General features: G+C 27.4%; 2 protein-coding genes across 2 annotated transcripts; both read right to left on the reverse strand.

Annotated features, from left to right (window-relative positions):
* Positions 1–927: 927 nt before the first annotated feature.
* On the reverse strand, positions 928–12,426 carry LOC112600810 (CAD protein). Its single transcript, XM_025348119.1, has 27 exons — positions 12,180–12,426; positions 11,970–12,108; positions 9,940–10,219; positions 9,555–9,874; positions 8,775–8,954; positions 8,086–8,692; positions 7,797–8,018; positions 7,331–7,534; positions 7,039–7,257; positions 6,418–6,970; positions 6,178–6,353; positions 5,908–6,107; positions 5,220–5,848; positions 4,997–5,154; positions 4,814–4,924; positions 4,518–4,760; positions 4,207–4,455; positions 3,979–4,143; positions 3,762–3,923; positions 3,535–3,706; positions 3,338–3,453; positions 2,865–3,216; positions 2,447–2,805; positions 1,834–1,975; positions 1,693–1,763; positions 1,446–1,624; positions 928–1,382 (listed from the first exon to the last, which is right to left on the reverse strand). Exons 1-27 carry the CDS (start codon positions 12,274–12,276, stop codon positions 980–982), a joined length of 6,708 nt encoding a protein of 2,235 aa, XP_025203904.1. The 5' UTR covers positions 12,277–12,426; the 3' UTR covers positions 928–979.
* A 750-nt stretch (positions 12,427–13,176) lies between these two features.
* Positions 13,177–17,192, reverse strand: LOC112600817. The gene is made up of 4 exons (XM_025348132.1): positions 16,825–17,192; positions 15,213–15,721; positions 14,881–15,147; positions 13,177–13,451 (listed from the first exon to the last, which is right to left on the reverse strand). The coding sequence occupies exons 1-4, from the start codon at positions 17,063–17,065 to the stop codon at positions 13,239–13,241; spliced, it is 1,230 nt and encodes a 409-aa protein (XP_025203917.1). The 5' UTR covers positions 17,066–17,192; the 3' UTR covers positions 13,177–13,238.
* Between the last annotated feature and the right edge of the window lie 1,344 nt (positions 17,193–18,536).

An 18,536-nucleotide genomic window follows, 5' to 3' on the forward strand; every position in this document is an offset into this window, starting at 1 on the left:
CGATATAAATAATAATAATAATAATAATAACAATTATATGAAATCTTGATGGGTTATTATTTTTCTGAATGACGTCGCTGCGCTTGACATTAAATATTTTATATAATATATTATTGTTATATTTGACGTTTATTATTAATTATTATAGGTAGAGGTATAGTAGGCATGCGTGTAGAACTGTTAAACGAAAAATATACGATTATTAATAATATATTTTATGCAAATTTTATCATTTTTTAGGCACGCTCTATAGAAATGTGTTTTTTTGTTTTTGAACTTTCGTGTATATAAAATTTAAATATTTTTAATAATATACTTAGAATACGAAAAATAAATTTAGTTGTTTATCTGTTGTGTATTATTTGTCGATTACTATTATTTTTTTTTTTTGTTATGTATAAAAAACAAATTATGAATGTCATTGTTTTGTCTTGAGTCGAATAAAATTGAAAGATTTTACATTTCTTTTTTCTTGTTTTATGGACATAATTTTATCAGACATTGATATCTTGTGCATGAATAATTTCAAAATGCATTACATGTAATATACAAGAACATTGTAAAATATAAAATACATATTTACTACTTGAAAAATAATGCAATTGATTTTAAAATTAACTTAGATTTTAAAAATGTAAAAACATAAAATATAACATTATTTGAAATTATGAGTACATCAATTTAAAAAATAATATAGGTACATTTATTTTATTTAAACATATACATCAATAATCATTAATTTTCTGTATTTTTTTGTTTCTATCATACATAGGTACCAAATACCTAATACCTATATCATTTATTAGTCAATAATGTTCTGTATAAAATTGTAGAATATAAATGGTCCATAAAAAATTAATATCATTAAAAACATATTAATAGTAAACATTAATAATAACTTATTTCAATTGAAGATCATACCTAACATAAAATTTGATGTAAAAAACTTTATTTTATACCATACATATGTATAATAAACTTAACATTTTCCAAGTACCATAGCCAACAAAGCCATTCGCACGTACATACCATACTCTGCTTGCCTAAAGTATGCAGCTCTTGGATCTGAATCAAACTCTGGACTGATTTCAAATACTCTGGGTAATGGATGCATGACTATCATCTTACGTTTGGCTTTATTCATCACTTCAGGTGTAACCACAAAAAGACCACATGCTTGTTTGTAGCTGTTCTCATCAGGGAATCGTTCACGTTGTATGCGTGTCATATATAAAACATCAGTTTTGGGTAGTGCTGCTTCAAGGGACAAAAATTTTTCTTGTGGAACACCTCTGGAAGTGACAAATTGACATACAGATGCAGGCATACCTAGATTTGGTGGACTCACATATTGTAGATTGACTTTGTACAGTGTCAATAACCTAGAGGACAAAATTAAATATACTCAAATGTGATCACAAACAAACAAGAAATACAATATTTACCTGGCGAGTGAATGAACAGTACGGCCATTCTTCAAATCACCAACTAATGTAATAGTAAGGCCATTGACAGTACCGATTTCCTCTCTTATTGTAAATATATCTAGTAATGCTTGTGTAGGATGTTCACCTGTTCCATCTCCAGCATTCAGAATAGGTTTACGACAGTGCCTTGCAGCATCCTAATTCAAAAACTTGTTTATCCTGTCGTTTTTTGTAAGTAATAATTACAAATAGTAATGATACTTACTCTGACCGCACCTGGCTCTGGGTGTCTCATAACAACTACATCCACATAACCGCTCATTACTTCCACAGTATCTAAAATATAAAAGTCAGTAGAACATTGTTAATATTATTATTTTTTTTTTTTTTTTATATTACGGAGTACCTTGCAGTGTTTCTCCTTTTTTGACTGAGCTGCTAGTTTCATCAACATGAACAACTCTTCCACCTAATCTTTGCATAGCCACTGAAAAACTGCAACTCGTTCTAGTACTGACCTCATAAAATATCAAAGCCATTACCATTCCCTGCAAGAGATATAAATAATATAGAGTTAAGATTTCTTAAAATAACTCCCAATAACAGATATCTATTTAGGAATGGAATCTAAGTTTAAAAAATTCATTAATTCATCCTTGGTGCCGATAACAATATGGGTAAAGAAAAATAAAACATGCAATATATTATGATATTCGAAATAGTATTATTAATTTAAAATTTAATGATAATATGCCTAACAATAACTTAAATTGTTTTGAGAAAATAAATTAAAATTTTCAGTAACCATCACTATCATTAAACAAGTTTGATCATATAATTTTTACATTGAAACAAGTTAGGTTGTGAATATCATGATAAATAAGGATGAAATTTACTAAACATGAACTGAAAATAAGAAAGATGATCAGAAATAATCAAAATTAAAAAACTGTGAAGGCAAAATGGTTGATAATATATTTTTGACTTGGCTTAATAAAATAAGAATTTAATGTACTTACTTTCAGTATGTTGTCCAGAGGTCGTCCTTTCAGGACATAAACTCTAAGTGTTTGAGCTAAGTTAAATATTTCATTTAATTGTTCTTTGGAGAACATATCAACAGATAAAATGTGACTATGTGCCAACCCATGTGTATGAATGGGTGTCATTAAGTTCATAACATCGTCTGACACAAAATGTTGACGTTTGTTTGCCAAGTTAACCATTTCTTTATTTATGGTTAATATATTAGTAACATCTCTGGAGTCACCACCAGAAGGCAAACGAGGTTTCCTGAACTCAGCTTTTACACCAGTAACATTTTCAATTTCTTGTACTACTTTCTCTTTGATTTCCGACAATACATTGTTGAACATTTCTGAAAATAATAAAATTTTATTTTTGACTTACGTAAAAAGAAGAAAAGAAATAGATTACCATGAACATCAGTTTGTATGGAAAGAGGAGCTATAAGATTTAAAGAAGCCTGTGATCCAGTGTGAACAGTACTAAGTGTTTTACCAGCCAACAATGGATCGCGCAAATTGTGTCCAAATCCTGGTTCAGCTAATACTTTGCCTTCAATACAAACTACTTGACCACGTAATACTACTCTGTGTATAGCGCCTTTCACTTGTTTTCCAGCAAACGGAGTCCATTTAGCTTTAGAATAAGTTGTTGATGATGGTATTGTCCATTCTGCATCCATGTCTACTTCAATATATGTATCTGGTTGAACTGGTAATCCAAGGATTCGCATGGGATTTGTGTACATTTTTTCAATAATATCCTATAATTATTATGAAAATTTAAATATTAAAGTTGTTTCATTTCAATCAAGTATATTTTGATTAAAATTAAAAGAGCAAAATTATTTATGTAAAATATTAAATTACAACATAATAAAATACCTCAATAGTCAATCGACCTTCATTTACAGCATTTAACATTAATGGTAGAACTGTTTCAAGACCGGGAAAACCAGGTGGAGCAGCATCACTGAGTTTTTCATCCAAAGTATGAGGTGCTAATTAAGAAAATATTCTTTTAGTAAAGTATACTGTGTTGACAAAAATTGGGTATTATTTTATTTCATTATAATTTTTACCATGATCAGTGGCAATACAATCTATGTAAGCCATATTATCCCAAAGTGCTTGCTGATCTTCTTTGGTACAAAGTACAGGCCGAACTTGAGATTTGTTGGGACCAAGATGTACAAAGTCTTCGTCGCACATAAATAAATGATGTGGAGCTACTTCACATGTAACCATTACACCCTAACATTTTTTTAAGTTAAAATACATTTACATAATTGTAGTATTTACACCATACCTTCTCTTTAGCAGCCTTTATAATGGTTATCTCTGATTTACGAGCAACATGGCAAATATGTATGGAACGGTTGTATAGGGAAGCCAACATAAGTACAGCTGCGCAAGTTTGATCTTCAGCATGAATACACAGAGGAGCATGTTTTGGCCAATTTTCAAAATGCTAATAAATTCAAAATTATTAACAATTGAATTAAAATCATATATTTTGTACTAACTGATATCCATGACGAAAGATTCATTAAACGCAATGTACTGAATGTTTGGTTAAGATACATTTTTAAACCAGCATATTGACCAGCATTTTGTGCAATATCAATACTATTGGTTGAAGATGCACCAGCAAATAAAACGTAATCGCACCTGGCTCCATTTTTGGCACACTGTTAATAGAAATAATCAAATAAGCAATTTTGAACCAGTATAAATATAATAATATTCACTACTTTTTTAACTATTTCATAGGATTCTTGATCTATTAATGAAGGATTGGTATTAGGCATAGCTCCTATTAATGTGATACCACCGGCTAATGCTGCAGCTGTACATGACGCAAAGTCTTCTTTTTGTGTAGCGCCTGGTTCACGTGCATGGACATGAATATCAATTAAACCGGGTAATTTTAATAATCTTTGGGATGAAATACAATCTATATGAGTCTTCATTTGTGGATTACATCCTTTTCGAACCATTGCCTAAACACAATCACATTAAATCTAGTCATCAATATTATTGATGTCAAACAAGTAAAATTTACCTCAATAAGCAGTTTGGCACATTTAACATCAGTCACTAATGGAACAGAATGCTCAACTGCTAATCTACGCATTCGATAACCTGGAGTAAGAAATGAAGCAACTCTGCTTCCTCCACTGACCATCATAGGTGCATTTATGACAAAATCAAAATTTTTGTTACTCAAATATTCAGCCATACTAATTAAATCACCTCTGGTTGTATTTATACCAATGTTATCAAATCTCCAATCACAAGGAATCACCTATAAATAATGAGTTATGACTAAGATTGAATATAATATGTTTATAATCTTACAGTAATTCCTTTAGTATTATAGTTATAGTAATCAGCTGTTCCGCTGCTTCCATAAAGTTTATAACCCATTGCTTGCAATGCTTTTACACTGTCTAGTAGTTCTTCTTTGTGCTACAATTGGAAAATATTTTTAAATAAAATATTTCAATATAAGATTATCAATTAATTATTTATTTAACTTACTTTAATTTTTCCAATTGATAGGAATATCTTAGTTCCAGGTTGAGGTAGATGCATTCCAGAGCTTATCATTGCTTTTAAATATGCTTCATAACGATTCTCTCCAAAACATGCTACTTCCCCAGTGGATGCCATTTCCACTCCCAACATGACATCAGCTCCTACATTAAAGTTTAGTAATTTAAAATATACTAAACAGTTACCTTAAAATAATTTATAACTTTACCTGCTATCCGAGAAAATGAAAATACAGCTACTTTTACACCAACTCTTCCTTCTACTCCCCCCAATACATCTATTGGTTCTACTTCTTCTCCAATAATTACTTTTGTAGCCATTGCAACAAAATCATGTCCTAATGTTTTAGAAACAAATGGAAATGATCGGGACACTCGTACATTACATTCAATAACTTTTAGTTCATTGTTCTTTGCAATAAGTTGCATATTTAGAGGTCCATTAACATTTAATGATGAAGCTATAGCACGACATATAAATTTAATTTTTTCCAATGTTTCTTCATTTATGTCTTGCGGTGGTGTTACTAATGTTGCATCTCCTGAATGTACACCTGCATTTTCAACATGTTCACTAACAGCCATGCAAAGTATTTCACCATCTTTAGCTACAGCGTCTACATCTATTTCTTTGGCATCTTCCAGAAATTTAGATATGACAACAGGGTGTTCTCTAGACACATCACTAGCTGATTTTAAATATGCTTCTAAATCACCATCATTATGAGCTACGTTCATAGCGGCACCACTTAAAACATATGACGGTCGAACTAAACATGGATATCCTACTTCATGACAAAATTCAATAGCAGATTTAAGATCAGTAAGTTCTTTCCACCTAAAATAAAAATAATTATATATTATGATATTCTATCATCTCATCCATCATTTTAATACCTAGGTTGAGATATCTTAATCCTATCCAACATTCTTGAAAACTTAAATCGGTTCTCTGCTCCATCAACATTTTCTGGAGAAGTTCCTAAGATACGAGCATTCTGTCTATGCAAATCCATAGCAATATTGTTAGGCAATTGTCCTCCCATACATAAAACTACTCCATCAGGGTTTTCCAAATTATAAATATCCATTACAACCTAAACAATAAGTTATAATTAAAAATTAGTAAATTAATAATAAAAATCAACAAAGAGATATAATCGATACCTCAAAAGAAATTTCTTCAAAGTATAAACGATCACACATATCATAGTCAGTGCTAACTGTTTCAGGATTACAGTTGACCATAATTGTATTTTTACCAAGTCTTCTAAGTTCTCTAAGACATCCAACAGCACACCAATCAAATTCAACAGAACTACCAATTCGATAGACACCAGACCCTAAAAACAACAATAATTATTTATTACATAAAATGCATCTAAAACCCTATTTTAATTTTATTACCAATAACCATGATGTAATTTGATGGGAAGTATAAGTCATTGCTAACAGCATTGTAAGTTAAGTATAAATAGTTTGTTTCTGCTGGATATTCAGCTGAAACTGTATCTATTTGTTTTACAAAAGGTGTAATTCCTTGTTCTTCACGTCGTTTGCGTATTACCAATTCAGTACTTTGTACAAATGACGCGATTTGTTTATCAGAAAAACCAAGTTGCTTAGCCTTTAATAGATGTTCATAAGGAACAGATGGGTAATTGTGTGACTCTAATACAATTTGGTGTTCTATGATATTTTTCATTTTGTATAAGAACCAACGGTCAATTTTTGTTAATTCATAGAGTCTATCCACTGTATAACCATTTTTTAAGGCAGCTGCTAATACAAATATTCGTTTATCAGTTGGTTGTTCTAACTCATCATCATTCACAGCTTTCAATGATGGATCAAAACCATTAAAGTTTTCATCCACCATCCTAAATGCTTTTTGAAAAGCTTCTTCAAAATTTCTTCCAACTGACATAACTTCACCAACACTTTTCATAGAACTACCAATCTTTTGAAAAATATATATATATTAATTAATCTCAATTGTAGGCATTTATCATTAAATTAATAATTTACCTTGGTACTAGCCCGGAAAAATTTACTGAGATCCCAACGAGGCATCTTTACAACACAATAATCTAAACTAGGTTCAAAACATGCCGTAGTACTAGATGTTACAGAATTAATTATTTGAGGTAAAGCAATTCCAAGTGAAAGTTTAGCTGCTACATATGCCAATGGATATCCAGTTGCTTTGCTGGCTAAAGCTGAACTTCTTGAAAGTCGAGCATTTACCTAAACATAGATAAAAATTTACAACATAAGTAATAAAATATTATAAATAAAATTTTTTAATAATATAACTTACTTCAATAATGAAAAATTCATCAGATGTTGTACTTAGTGCATATTGTATATTACATTCACCCACAACTCCAAGATGACGAACAACCTTAATTGCTGTTGTTCTTAACTTGTTATACTCACTATTTGATAGGGTTTGACTAGGAGCTACAACAATCGACTCACCTGTGTGGATCCCCAATGGATCTACATTTTCCATGTTACAAACCTTAAAATAATATCTAAATGTAATTTATCAATATTACTTTAAATTACATTCTATTCTAAAAGAGAATATCAAGTTAGTAAACAATTTTCATATGATAACTTAACCAGATTGTTAAACATCATTAAATTGAGATCACATACAGGACAATAGGGATAAGTTAGAATTTAACACTACTGTGATCATCAATAGTTATATATTAAAGTGAGTATTCTCTTTTAAAACTAAATATATGTAATTGCAAAAATAACATAAAAAAACTCACTGTAATGCAATTATCAAACGCATCACGTACTACTTCATACTCTACTTCTTTCCATCCTTTTAACGATTTGTCCAAAATCATTTGATTACTATGTGTAAAACATTGCTTCGCCAGCATATTTAATTCGGACTCATTATTTGCAAAACCAGACCCTAAACCTCCTAAGCTGAAAGCACTTCTTACAAGAAGTGGATATCCCAAAATTTTAACTGCTTCTAAAGCCTAAAATTAATAAAATTAATTTAATTAATTAATCTCATAGAATGATACTATGCAGCAATATCAATACCTCCTCATAGGATGTGACAACAGCACTAGGAGCAACACGTTCACCAATTTCTACGATTCTATCAGAAAATTCTTTGCGATCCTCTGTGGCTATAATTGTTTGGATTGGTGTACCTAATACTTTAATGTTATATTTTTCTAAAATGCCAGATTTTTTTAACTCGATTCCACAGTTTAGAGCAGTTTGACCACCAAAAGTCAGTAAAATACCATCTGGTCGTTCAGACTGAATTACTTGTGAAACAAAATCAAGTTCCAAAGGTAAAAAATACACTTTGTTAGCTAGTCCAAGAGATGTTTGTACTGTTGCTATGTTAGGGTTGATTAGTATAGTAACAATGTTTTCTTCACGTAATGCTTTGATTGCTTGAGATCCTGAATAATCAAATTCACCAGCTTGGCCAATAGACAGTCCACCAGAACCAAGAATTAAAACTTTTTGAACATCTATTGGTGTTTTAGGGATATCTGGATATAAGCGTTTTAGAAGCAAATCCATCAATTTAAATTCATTTTTATTTCTATTTCTTTCAACAGCTTCTAAATACACATCAAATAAACATTCTAAATCTTCAGGACCAGGGCAACCTTCTGGATGAAATTGAACACTTATAAAATAAAAAATAAAAAAATAAAACAATATTTTTTAACATTATTTTTTTAAAAATTATTTTGAATATAAATGTATACCTAAAATATGGTAATGTATTATGAATAATTCCTTCATTAGATTTATCATTAATATTGGTAAACAATGGTTGCCAATTAGGTATATCAGGATTCACAGCAAATCCATGATTTTGTGACGTCATATAACATTTTCCTGTTTTTCCAAAAACACAAGGCTGATTTTGACCTCGATTTCCAAATCTTAAATATTAAAAATAGGTAAATAGCAAGGCTAATTTGTTGTTTTACCATATTAAGTTAACAAGATAAAAAAAAAAAAAAAATGAATAATTCATAAATTAGTAATAACTAGGGCTTGGAAGTTGATGCATTTTATATTTTTTTTTTTTGTAACTTATTAGACGATGTTCTCTTGGCCACAAACGTTTTTCATAAACATGTGAACCTAAATAACTAATTTTTATTTTGCATTTATTTGCTTTTTTACTTTTAAAGTCATTTTTAGGTTCTATTTTCCTTTTTAGTTAATCTTTTGTATTTATAATTAGATTTTGTCAATTAACATCTTTACACGCATAGTTTTTGTTTTACACAAACTGTATACGAGTTAGGTTAAGATAAAGATTCGATAGAATAAGATAATTGCTAGCTATAATTTTCACTTTTGACAATATAAAATATGCTTTAATAGTATAATGTAATAATTTTGAGTAATTTTTATTATTATTATTCTTTCTTTATATTTTTTAGGTCATTTTTTAGTTTTAAGGTCATCAATTTCCGAGCTCTAGTAATAACATAACATATTATTATATGTTGAATAAATAAACCATTACTAACTTCATTTTATAAGTCTTACACCCAGCTGCCGTAGCAAGCAGTTGATGACCAAGACAAATTCCAAATATTGGTTTGATGGTTGATGTATTATTTAATACTTTTTGTATATTAAGAATTGTTTCTTTATTCATTTCAGGATTTCCAGGCCCATTACTAAGAAACAAACCATCATAGTTATCAATATCATCTAAAGGGTGGTTCCATGGTACAATATCTACTCTGGCACCACGTTTTATAAAACATCTAATTTGATTGTATTTTAAACCACAGTCCACAAATCGAATTCTAGGTGATCCTTGCTCATTGTATGTTTTTGGCATCTAAAATGTAAAAATAAATAAATGTTTATTTTTACATGTTATAAAATTATTAACATTTTACTAACTGAAACAGAAACATGTTTGATTAGGTTGATTTTGTTTGGATCGATCACATCATCAAAACTTTTATCTAATTTTTCGGTACGGTTAACAATTTTTCCAAGAAGTGTCCCACTTTCTCTAATATGTTTAGTCAGTGTACGTGTATCCACACCACAAATAGCTGGAATACCACTTTCAGCCAACCATTCATCTAACAATTTTTCACTACGCCAATGACTTGGACGATCACATAATTCATCAATAATCAGGGCGGAAACCCAGATACGATGTGACTCAAACCATCTAAAAAATAACTTTTTTAATAACTTATAAAAATATTTTTAAGCAATACTATAAATTAAATTAATTAAATATATTTTATTTTAACTAATATCTATAGTCAATAAGTTAAAAGAACATCATACCATCGTGTCTTCGTTTTATACGTAATAACATACTAATAGTTAGATTTAGCAATTTCAGTTTTGTGTTGTTAACTTAAATATTAGAGTGAATTGATCTATTATCAAATTTGAAGGTAAGAGCATTATTTACATTTTTTGTTGACTTTTAGAATATTTTAATTTTAAAGCGAGTCATGATATAAAATATTAAAATTTAACAACGCTCATATTTTTTTTGTAAATTAATTACTTAACATTTAACTCCTTAAAAAAATTAAATATAATAAAAAGCCAATGAGAAAATAAAAATTATTTTCTTACCTCTAAGTTTCATAATATTTCAAAATTTTTTTATTATTCAAATTAACAATATAACTGGAACTACTGAACCTAAATACTGGTATGTTTGTATTAGTACATCATTTTCTCAAACATGATATATTTATGATTTGGTATATGAAAATAGTTTAGATAAAATTAATACAACATAAACAGTTATTCAATTTTAATTTAAATGAACCTTGGCGGCTGAACTAATAGTTTTTATTAATTTATTTACATTGGTGCCCCAGTCTTCAATAATAATAATACATTTATGAATTTAATTTATAGTTAACAGTTTTAATTAAATAGCTAAAACTTTCTATTATTCGTTATTTTTATAAGTTATATATTATTTATATAATTTGTATACACTTAAATGATGAATCAATATATGTATAAACTTTGTTTAACTTAAGTATCAATTTATTTGTTCTTTTTTCACTAATTTTTATTAATTATAGGCAACTACAATAAATTGTTGGATGGCTTTAATTATTAATTTGGATTTTTTGAGAGTAAATTTAAGTAAAAAATTAATAATACATGTAGTTATTAAATATAGCAGTTTATCAAACTGTGCAGCTTCTCAATGGAGTTAACTATAATAGAATAATATAATTTTTTTTAGACCATTACATTATTTTATTCATTACGCTGGCATTTTAACATCAAGTTATTTTTATCATAATAATGATTGAATAAGTAACAGGTAAAATTAATAATTTTTAACCTGGTTTTATTTGACCAGGTTTGATAGACCTGAACCAATTAAGTTTGGAAATCAGTGTTGCAATACAGAAAAATTGATAAGAATAAAATTTAAACAAATTAAAGGGGGAATTAAAATTATAAATTACAATAAAAATGCCACGAGGACAGGACACTGTATACAATTCATTTGCACAAACATACTTCCAAAGTATTTAATTAACTTCAGACTTAAATGCAGAGATTAATGAATTGATAAAAAAATAAAATAATAAGAAATAATTAAAATATTATATTAACCTTAAAATTATAATGATATTAATTAACCAATTAAACCCACACTGATATTTAATATAAATAATGTATACTTTCTTTAAATAACTAGATAATTAGGTAACCTTCGAGTTGTAGGATGAAATTAAAATAACTTAAGTCATATTAGGGAAATTAAAATTATATGTACATTATGAAATAAATAGTAAAATTAAACTATAAATGTTACTACATAAACCATTAACTTTTTAAGTGATCTTTATTTTGAGTTTACCAACAATTAAAAATTGTTTTTTATTATTACTTAAATTAAATCAATGTATATATTATTTATATAGATTTACCGTTTAATTCCATGAATATCGGTCTCATCACCTGGAACTCCATAGTTGCCCACCAACGGATATGTTAATACCAGCAATTGTTTATAGTACGAAGGATCGGTCAAGGACTCAGGATAACCGACAATACCAGTTTGAAATACTAAATATAATTATAGGTACTATAAATTAAATCATGCACTGGAAAGTTAGGAACTTTTAAAAGTGACGTACCAACTTCGCCATCAACAGGTAATATCTTAGAGCCAAAATTATAACCAGCAAATTCCGCACCATCTTCTAAAATAAGTACGCACGGTTGGCGGGACATTATGGTTGTCAAGTATTAAGAAGTGAAGATCGATAACACAATTAACGTCTGTGTCTTTATGACGTGAAGTTTTAACTTAAAGTCTAAAGGATTTACAGATTAAAAAAAAAACAACAAAATTATGTGTATCACTCGTATTTTGGGTTTTGGAAAGTAAACCAATGAGAAAACATGTGTTAAATAACGGTACTTTGTACATAACCTTATTGATTGAGATAAATGGTACTTACCGAGGTTGGTCGTCAAAGACCATATAAATTGAACTAAAAATTTTCGATGATAAAATGTTAATATTATTAATAGCATATTAACATTGTGCTGCAATATCTCGTACTGTTGCGTTTTAAAAAATTTAACACACAAATTTCGAAATTTATTAAAATAATAGAATGTGTTGATTACAGTAAATGCGTAAAATATAAATCGTCTTCAACATTTTTTATTCGAGGAGTACTAAATGCCTTATACTACATTGATTTTAGATCTAGTGTAGGTAGCATGTTTTCAGGTCACCAGGGTTTAACTGCCATAAGTCGATATGATTTTAGTAATAAAACGTTTAATAATTAAATTCATAAGCCTATTCCTAAAAATAATTATTAACATTTTGATCATAATTATTTATAACATATCTGACATAATTACTTCACCAGGACAATTATTTTAATTTAGTTTGCTATTATGTAAAACATAAAAAGTTATTTGTAAGACAGTACATTTTTTCAAGGGAATTTAATTAGTATACTACGTAGGAAGGACAAAAAACAACATATTTTAAATGGATAGATTAAATATCATAATAATATTGTACAAGTTATCTATTTTACTATAAACAAAACATAAGTTCTTTATAAGCCTAAATATTAACTAAAATAATATTTAAATTTAAGGAAATAAAAATATTTTTAACACAAGTTTTAACAAATAAATTATTTACTTAAAAACATTGATGGAATGTAAAATTATTCAGCAACATTTATGGTAATAGTTTTACCTTTTGGATCATCAAATCTATCCATAGTTTTGATGTCCATTATCATTGTGATACCCCATGTCACAATAAACAACATAATGGCAGTAACGAATAAACCAGCTAATATAGGTGGTGTAAAGAAAGAGTTTTGTTCTTGAGGGTCACTGAATTTTGGGCTTTCTGAAGTCAACCAGGGTTGAACCTAAGAACAAAAACATATTTTTAGCATACATTTTAATTAAAAAAATATTCTTTCTGATAACAAAGATAACAATAACATTGTATCAGTTGGTATTTATTGTCAGTGGTCAAGTGTTAATAAATCCTACCAAAACTTTAAGTTTATAGTTTTCAACACTATTTTTGCAAAATACTAAATTTTTTAAAGAAAAATTAATTTTAAAAATTATTTAAACATTCAGTTTACATATTTAAAAACAAATTTTTTACAAAAAAATGAGTTAAGTATAAATTATAAACAACTAAATTAACACTCTTAATCATCCTAAATTAGACCAGTTATTTATATCTTGCATTTAAAGAACTGTATACAATTTAAATATGCTATGGGGGGGGGGGGGGGTTATGATAATTTGAAAATTACAGTATAAATGTATTAAATGAATTAAAGTTTGACAGTTTTAAAAAAAATTTTATAATAACTATACAATATCTAATGTAAGAATAACCTTAGGCTAAGGTCTAATAATCGACTGCAACAGAAAAATGTCTGTATCATGTTAATTTTGACAAAATGGAAGCAGAGTGCTTGTTTAAATAATTAAGTAATGCTCCCAAGAATGTGACGTTTAGGGCACATCAGTCATACCCGATTCACTAAGATTACTCTAATATGAGACAGAGTATACCTAATAAGTATTTAACCAAATATATAATACATTTATATTTTATATTAAGCCATTATTAAGGACTATATTATATGGAATATAAAGCTTAATAATTCAAAAACCACAATACTTCTTAAATTATGTAAAAAATATGGGTTTATTTATGTGTAATTAAAAATATCAAAATAAGAATTAATTTAATGAATAAAAGTTGATTATGCTTGATGAACAACATAATAAATTATTAAACAATGTTTTTATATTTTTATCTAATGAATTTGGGTAAATAAGCATGTGTTTCTTCTAATATTTTTAAAATGGTAAATTGCATTTTTTCTTTACATTTAAACAGAACTGCAGTGTTTGTCTGTAAATGCACATATTAATAAGAAACATTTTAAATTAATATTTATCAATAATTACACTATCTATTTACAATTATACTATCTTCATATAATATTAAAAACAAAAATGGCAAATTTTACTTTTCATTTTTTATATATTTATAATAAAATTTAAGAAGTTTATGTCTTTATTTTATTTTAATAAATTTAATGTCATCCTGAAGCTATTGACTTAAGTGGAATATTTGCCAATATTTATTTAACATAATGATGGTTATAAACACTTTTCATACAACTTTTTTACATATTGTAATTTTTAAGTGCACGAAAAAGTGGTAAGTCTAAATACATTACAGTTTCTTTAGTAGTAAACATAAACTATTATACCTGATACCTATTTAAGTTTGTAAAACAACATGAATTAAAAATTATGACTAACCTGAAATTTGTCATTAAACTTCAATACAATAGAATCATTTGAGAAGATTACTGGTCCTGCTGAAAAGTAAGATAGTCCTTTTTGAGCCTTAATTTGCTGCTTAGGTGCAAGTAGAATAGTATTATCATCATGTTCATATTCAATTGATTTCAATTCCCACATGAATGTTATTCTTTCAAAACGAAAACGTAATGTAACTTTAGTGTTATTAACTGAAAATGTTGTTCCAACTTTAAGCAATGATTCACGTGAATCATCAAGGTATACCTAAAAAAAAAATTATAGTACATATTCTATTTTAAAATTTTACAAATTTATACAAATTTTCTTACATTAGTATTTGAAGGTTCAAGTGGAGTATATGGCCCATTATTAATAGATACAGTTGGATAGCTGGCTGAGTATATAAGTGATTTTCCTTGGGGGTCAACAATCTTAAATATTTCAGATTTACCATCAACAGCCATCAGGTGTCTAGTTACTAAATGATGTGCATTTGATGCCTCACTTTTTTCAATCCATGGATTCATTTTACCAGAAAACACTAACACTACATTTGTGTACTGTGTGCAAAGAGCAGTAAATATTTTTGAAACATCATTATTATGTTTTAGCAATATTGACTGTCTACTATCAACATTATCATGATTATTGTCATCAAGATCAGCAAAAGCTATAATTTTTCCAGAATTATTTGCATATGTATCAGCATTATAGGCTTTTACAGTAAATCCATTCTTTGATAACATTTCAAGGGCTTTTTCTGGTTGATGAACAGATGGGAAAAAACGACGATCTTTAGCATTTTCAAATAATTGGAATAAACTATGTCCATCAGTACCTATAACACAAACAAAATATAACTTAAATATTTCATATTTATTATTTAATATTTCATAGTCAATATTTTTAAAGGTGATATCTGATAAAAGTTGTTTTATTGTCAATAATATTCAATAATAAGTTTTAATATATAAATTAATAATATAGAAACTTATTATAATCTACTGTATACTTCCGAATAAATTACTTAAATATATAAATGCCAAACAGAAAATGTGAATGGAAAATATTAGTATAGTTGTACAGTTAAGAGGCTAGGAAACGCCTAAGAGGAAGAATATTATTAATATAAATGTTGGTAAAAAATAAATAATGATACTAAGCAAATTTTTGGTTAATACAGGTAATTCACTTAATCATAATATTTTAAATTTAATATTCAATGTGTTTCATTTTAATAAGATAATTAACATTGGTAACATATAGAAATACAAATTTTGACTAATACAAAAAGCAATATATAGTAGGTATGTATAGTATTAATGTGTAATTACAATTTAAAATATTTAAAAGAAAGATCGTACATAGTACATTGTTATAGGAGCATATTATTAGTTAAATTGTAATCATTTATGCCACACCCAACACCTATTTTATTATTTTAAATAAATAATTAACAGTTATATGTTGGTATTTGGAATTATATTATTTGTAGATCTGATATTAAAATAAAGTTAAAAGTAATTAGGCACAACCTCAAAACAAAACAAATTAAGACTATCAAAAGATTGAATTTTTGTTAATTTGATTTTATGTAAATACATGCTTATATATATATATTTATTTTTATTAGTAATTAAAGTTATGACAAAAAATAATAATTAAAATAAAAACTAAATGACTAATTATTTAAGAAATTTCCAAAATTTTTTAAAACAAAGATAGACTAAACAAAGAGTTTGATGAATTGTGTAAAAATGGATTTCTAAAGTCTAAACCTGGAAAGTATTAATGCTTATTAAATCCACATAGGTATTTGTTGGTTTAAACTGACACAAGGATAATAAATCACATTAATAATATGATGTAAACATTTTGGTGTATTTTTTTCACATCTACTTGGGTGAACTAACTTCTAAAATATGTTTTTAATTTTGTTACCTTTCATTGTGAAATCTTCAAGACTTAGTTCATTTTCTAAGACCATAACTATTTTGGTATCCTCATCCCAGAGAGACAAAAGCAGTTTTTTAAACTCAAGAGTATTCATAGATTGTTGATATTTGGGTAAGGTCTCCAATTGTGTATTACCACAAGAAATAGCAATTGTTGGCACTTCATTGTTGGTGGATAGCGAAAGTGCGCTCGTAAACCCGAGTATTAAAAAAAGATAATAGGACATTTTTTTTATGTTAGTGGTAATTTAACTTACTCAGAAATTAAAAAGCATTTTCTTAAGTTGTATCTAACTAAAAAAAAACTAGAAAATTGAAAATAGGTACTTCGAGTACTTGTGTACTTGAGCACAGCTTGACTGATAAGAGACATAAATCGATAAAGGGAAACGCCCAGAACTCTTACAGTGTGTCCACCACGTTATGTTCTCAACCAAAATTAATTTTTTGGCGGAATAGTTAGAAATTCTTAAAACATTTTGTTTTATAATTTTATATTAAAATTTAAAAATATAGTACCTACCAGGTTCTTTTTTGGTTTTTCAGCCTGTATATGAAAAAAATCTACCAAGGAAGCCAAATTAGTTTTTTATGAGTATTTCAAAACGAAATTTCTAAAAAATTCTATATTTACCCATAAATAATAATTATATCACCTCTAACAATTTTATTATATTGTTAGATATATTTAAAACTAATAACAATAGATACATGAAGTGTTCACGAACTCTTTATATTATCATTTTCTTTAAATGATAATATTTTAAAAATATTTAAAATCTTTTTGAGCTATTTTTAGGTATGACAAATTTTCAATTTTTTTCTATGTATTTTTCATGATAGTAAATTTTTTTTTTTTGATATGAATTTGATATTTAAATTTGTACTGCATTTTTCAAAATATTAAAAATACAAACTTGTAACACATTTTGTGGTTAAAGATGTATAAAGCTTTAACTATATTTTAACGTTTGCAAGCCCTAATAAATTTCCAGCCAGTTAATCGGCATTATATGTGTTTAAAACTGAATGGTATAAAATTAAATTATATACCAAATACGTTTATTATAATAATATATTACTGTTTATATAGATAATATGAATAATATACAGAAAAAAAAAATACAAGTTCTTAAAATAGCTCTTAGTAAATTTTGTTTTGAATTTTTAATTGTCTGACAATAAAAAAGGAAATGTGAGGATTTGTAAATAACGAAGTATTTGCAATAATATTTTAATTATAAATACATCTTACAATTTTGACTGATTTTATGTCTTAATAATACGTTGTAGTAATAAGATGCAACGAACTATCAACTTTTAAATTGTTGTCATATCAAGCAAAGAACATCCATTAAACTTAGTGTACAAGTACAGTATTATAGTGAGTCCAATAAAATTATTGATAGTGTCTATTTGAATATCTAACGTAACTTAAATAATAATAATTTAATAATTAAATTATAGTTATTATGCCGGACAACCAAATAAACACAATATACAATATCAAATAACAAATATTCATACATCAGATCGCTGAAATGAGTACATCGAGTGCACGAAATTGTCCATTTTCCAGGATTGACCGGCTGGCTAAGCCATTGGCGCGATTGTGCAAACCTCTGATTCGACTGAATGTCGTTTTCCAGAGTAAGCGAAACTATTGCTAGTAAAACTATGACAATAATAATGTAGTAT

Source organism: Melanaphis sacchari, unplaced genomic scaffold, assembly GCF_002803265.2.
Source record: "Melanaphis sacchari strain LSU unplaced genomic scaffold, SCAv2.0 Contig0_pilon_pilon, whole genome shotgun sequence".
Lineage (NCBI taxonomy): Eukaryota > Metazoa > Arthropoda > Insecta > Hemiptera > Aphididae > Melanaphis > Melanaphis sacchari.